Source organism: Rhagoletis zephyria, unplaced genomic scaffold (assembly GCF_001687245.7).
Source record: "Rhagoletis zephyria isolate East Lansing unplaced genomic scaffold, Rhagoletis_zephyria_1.1 Rzeph_scaffold_00114, whole genome shotgun sequence".
Classification (NCBI taxonomy): domain Eukaryota; kingdom Metazoa; phylum Arthropoda; class Insecta; order Diptera; family Tephritidae; genus Rhagoletis; species Rhagoletis zephyria.
In genome coordinates this window covers 456,639-461,908 of record NW_016157198.1, presented here as the reverse complement: position 1 = coordinate 461,908, position 5,270 = coordinate 456,639, and the positions used below count along the sequence as shown (strand labels likewise).

Here is a 5,270-nt window from a genome sequence, read left to right as displayed (position 1 = left end):
AAAGTACCCAAAACCAGGAAGTTGGTTTCCATTACATGTATTGTATGGTTGCCATATTACATTATACATAATTAATATAATACATGGTTGCCATCTCAACCACATACCTACGTATACATCATTGATATAATACCATGTTTTCATACGATATNCCATAATTAATATAATACATGGTTGCCATCTCAACCACATACCTACGTATACATCATTGATATAATATCATGTTTTCATACGATATGAAACGTATTACAATTATTCACTACAACTCGGCCTAACCTGACTATCAATCGACCTCGATTGATCTAATTCTTGAGACTCATCTAGGTATTCATAATCTGTACAGCAATCACTTAACACTAAATCATCTGTATTACTTTCCACTCTTATATCGTCTTCACACTGATTCAGCTCCAACCACCTTTTCATTCGACTTGAATCAATTACGCTATCATATGGAATTTGAGTGACTTGGCAATTTTCAATATCTGTAACTACATACCTGTCATGTCCTAATTTCTTACGTACAACATTTGGGCCTTTATATTTTTTAATAAGCTTCTTATTTTTTCCTATCGTGGTATCGACATTTTTTATAACTACTAGATCGCCGACAGCAAATTCCTTCGGGGGTTTATGACTATGTTCGAAATTCCTTTCGTTTTGTAACTGCGATTTTTGGATAGCAGCATCCGCCCTATTTCTCAAGTCTTCAAGATTATCAACAGATTGAGAATATACTTCATGCAAATATTCAGATAACTCATCAACTATTTCCCCTTTTTTGTTCAATACCAAATAACAATTGACTAGGAGTCTGCCTAGTTGCACAATGTACAGTGTTATTAATTGCGAACTCTACATCAGATAATCTCTTCTTCCAATCAGAATGGTTTATAGGCTCAGTAACTTTGGAAAGCATCGTCTTTAACACCCGATTCACTCTTTCCACCTGTCCATTAGATTGCGGAGAGGCTACTGCTTTTAAAATATGGGAAATATTAAATTTCTTACAAAAATTCCTAAACTCGTCAGACGTAAACGAAGTACCTCGATCACTTATAATACGCCGAGGGCGGCTATAAGCCAAAAAATATTTCTGCAATACACAAATTGATTCCTTCGAACTGGTATTTACCGCATATAGCTTTACAAACTTAGTAAAAGAATCAATTATTACAAGAATTTGTTTGTGTTTAGAATTCACTGACTCCAATGGGCCAAAGTGGTCAATGTGAAGCGTATCAAAAGGTTCGTGCTTTTTCTCAATACTATAAAGACTCCTTTCATTGCTTCTTGGTAAAACNTCTTGCTTTTTCTCAATACTATAAAGACTCCTTTCATTGCTTCTTGGTAAAACCGAATAATAAATACATTTCAGACAATTTCGAATAAATTTACCTAACTTTTCCCTCATCGCCGGAAAATAGTAATGCTTTTGTATTTGATTTGCACATTTATCTATGCCTTGATGACCATAATTCTCATGAATCATTCTCATGACATTTTCCTCCATCTCATCCGGCACAAACAACTGCCGACACAATCCACAAATTCGAAAAACTAAACCATTCACAAGTTCATACCCCGTCACATCTTCAACTTCTAATCTTTCTTTAAGGCGTTTAATATTTACATCCCGCATCTGTGAAATTTGAATATTCACATCAACTTCACTTTCCTCCACAACACATACAACTGACATCCGACTTAAAGCATCTAGATGGATCATTTGACCTCCCCCCCTATGCTTCACCACGAAATCAAAATTAGCAAAATCTAGAGTCCAACGTGCAATGCGAGGATTAATTAGTTTTTTTTCCAAGGTCAATACTAAAGAATTACAATCCGTAACAACTACAAACGGAATACCGTCCAAAAATGTACGAAACCGCTTTAAAGCATTTACGATTGCCAAAGTCTCCAACTCAAAGCTGTGGTAACGCGACTCAGCTTCAGTTGTTTTCCTTGAAAAATATGCAACCGGATGATATTTATTATCATCCTGTTTTTGCAACAGTACTGCACCATATCCATAAGAACTTGCATCCGTATGTAACTCCGTATCACGTTTGGGATCGAATATACATAACACTGGAGGCTCAGTTAACTTTTCCTTCAATAACGCAAAAGCATTCATACATTCATCTGTCCATTTAAATACCACATTTTTATACGTAAGTTTAATTAGCGGCTTTGCTATACAAGAAAAATTATGAATAAAACGCCTAAAATACGAAAACAAGCCCACACATCTTTGTATTTGCTTAGTATTTTCTGGCACTGGATACGATTTAATTGCTTCCAGATGACTCTCATTGGGCCGAATACCCTTCTCATTTACACAATACCCCAAATATTGTAACTCTCTATATGAAAATCTACACTTTGACAAATTCAAACGCAACCCAGCAGCTGATAATAACCGTAATACCTCTGCTAGAATCTTAATATGCTCGTCAAAAGTTTTGGTAGCCACATTTATATCATCCAAATAAACTACAATTTTCCGCGAATCAACAAGTGGTCTGAGAATCATATTAATAAAACGCTGGAAAACGGGAGGTGCATTTGTTAATCCAAACGGCATGTAACAATATTCATATTGACCCATTGGTGTCACAAACGCAGTAAGGGGTATTGAACTTTCACTCATAGGTACCTGGTGAAATCCATTCTTTAAATCTAGAGTACTGAAATATGTTTTACCACCAAGATACTCCAAGCAGTCTTCAATAAGGGGCAACGGATAATGATCCCTGATTGTCAACTTATTTAAGGCTCTATAATCTACACACATTCTTAAAGACCCATCCTTTCTCCTTACAAGTACTATCGGTGACGCATATGGGGAACTGCTGGGTCGTATAATTCCTTGCGATAATAAATCATCAATCGTTCTTTCAACCTCCATTTTTTCTTTAAGGGACAATCTCCTTGGATTACTGTACACTGGCGTATCATTCTTTAGTTTAATTTCCATTGAGTAATTACCAACCCCCAGTTTGCCCCTAGTCTCATACATTGTTTTAATAAGGTTACGCATAATATCTGCATCTGCTTTGTTCAATTGGATATCGATATTTATTAGATGTCCGACATCACACTCCTCAGTTAAATTTACAGCTAGAATCACTTTAATATTTTTAGACAAAACATTATAATCCACCAAACCAACCTCATCTGAACCTGCCATAATACGAGCCTCGCAACTCTTCATATCTAACAGAATATTCACTTCAGGGTCAACACCCTTTAAAACAATACATTCTTTTCCTATGGTTGGAGCAGCCTCAGAATTACTTGACGGATATTTACATATATCAAAAAGTCGAAGGGCACTTATGACATTGTCCGCTATAGAAATTTTATTTTGATCATTCATTTTCAACAGATCATATTTCTTATATCTAATTGTCTCTATCTGACACAAACCAACTCCCATCCTTCCCAAAAGATCACGCCCCACCAACAACGGCACCACAGCCTCAGAATCTGGCAAAACAAAAAATTTATGTATTAATTCATGCCTACGAAACACGAATTTACAAGTAACAATACCACATACATTCAATCGCTTATTACCCATTCCACGGTAGCACAATAGTTTCCAATCAACATTTACTTCAACCGTTGCGGGCACACATGATCTTCTAATGAAACTGATAGGACTGCCCGTGTCAAACAAAGCCAAGAAATAAATCAAGTCAGTGCACTTCTCCCTTTGATGGAAAGCAATACTTACCAAATTATTAGGAGCTAAACGTTCAGCTATCTGGCATCGTTCGGGTTCCTCATCATCTCCAACTGCAGCTGCCACCTTTGATCCACCACGACGAGGGCAATTATGGCGAGTATGCCCAACCTCAGCACATACGAAACACGAATTTGGTGGTCGTCTCGGAGCTGTACATGCATCTTGGTAATGACCATATTGAAAGCAATTGAAGCAGCGCACACTGTTAATATCAGCCTGACCTTGCTTGACTTCTGACGCAATACTTTTCTGTGTTTTTATGGTTTTCCTCTTTCTCTCGTATCGTTCCATCAACACTTTAAGTTCCCGAATAGACGACGCGCCATACAACATTGATACTGTAGACGTTTTATCATTTAGTCCTTCTATTATAATATCGACTAAATCGGTCTCTGGAATATCGGCTCGACTAGCAATATATTGCATTTCAGTTACATACTGGCGTGGCGTTTCTCCCGATTTGATGCAACGTGATTTTAATTGGTTGAAGATATCTTGCAGCGAAAATTTACATTGAAACTCATCTAACAATGCAGCTTTTATGTCCTCATATGAGCGCACCGAAATTATGTCAATGAATCGTCTTGCGTGACCACAAACCAAATGGCGAACAGCAATCAGTTTTTCACGATCATTACACTGAAGGATTTCAAACACATTCTCCAGCTCAGCAACCCACTTTTCAATATCCTGTGACTCAGACCCCTCAAATTTATTGATCAATGCTGTCAGCATACTTAAATCAAACTTGCGACTGCCCACTTGACCAATCTCTTGCTGCAACTCAGCTAGCTCGCGTTTCTTCCTAGCAATTGCCAGCATGCGATCAAGATACTCCTCCTCTTCAATCATTCTCTCACGTTCACGTCGATCACCATCTTCTGATAATTTATTTTCACCAATCTCTGGCACATTATTGTACACGTTCAGCTGAGCATCTGCATCTGTTTCTTCACTTCTGTTCACGGCACGACCAGCGATTACATCATCGTATAAACCTCTTAACTGGACCAATGTAGCTTCTTTGTCAAATGGGATACCAGCAGCAGCAATAGTGTCCATTACTTGTTGGCGTGTTAATAAATTCGCCATTTCAGCTGATTATTCCTGATTTATTAGAAAAACTGTCAAAATACGAGTCGCTTTCCAACAAAAAATTTTAGGTTGCCCGAACCCCACACCTGAATTGTAATGAGGTATATCGATTTACTATATTTTGTTGGATTTTATTTAAGGCACGTTGTACACTGTTCGGTGTTTCTTAAAAGTACCGAAAACCGGAAGTTGGTTTCCATTACATGTATTGTATGGTTGCCATATTACATTATACATAATTAATATAATATATGGTTGCCATCTCACCTACATACCCACGTATACATCATTGATATAATACCATGTTTTCATACGTTATGAAACGTATTACAATTATTCACTACAATTATCTAAATTATTACAGTAAATTACTTTTATGAGGGAGTCTTTATAAGCGGCATACACGGTGCGTCTGAATAGC

At 37.1% G+C, this 5,270-nt stretch overlaps 1 protein-coding gene across 1 annotated transcript; it reads right to left on the bottom strand.

The window, feature by feature from the left end:
* Positions 1-3,818: 3,818 nt before the first annotated feature.
* On the bottom strand, positions 3,819-5,015 carry LOC108378254 (uncharacterized). Its single transcript, XM_017634546.1, has 2 exons — positions 4,071-5,015; positions 3,819-3,903 (listed from the first exon to the last, which is right to left on the bottom strand). The coding sequence occupies exons 1-2, from the start codon at positions 4,844-4,846 to the stop codon at positions 3,864-3,866; spliced, it is 816 nt and encodes a 271-aa protein (XP_017490035.1). The 5' UTR covers positions 4,847-5,015; the 3' UTR covers positions 3,819-3,863.
* Between the last annotated feature and the right edge of the window lie 255 nt (positions 5,016-5,270).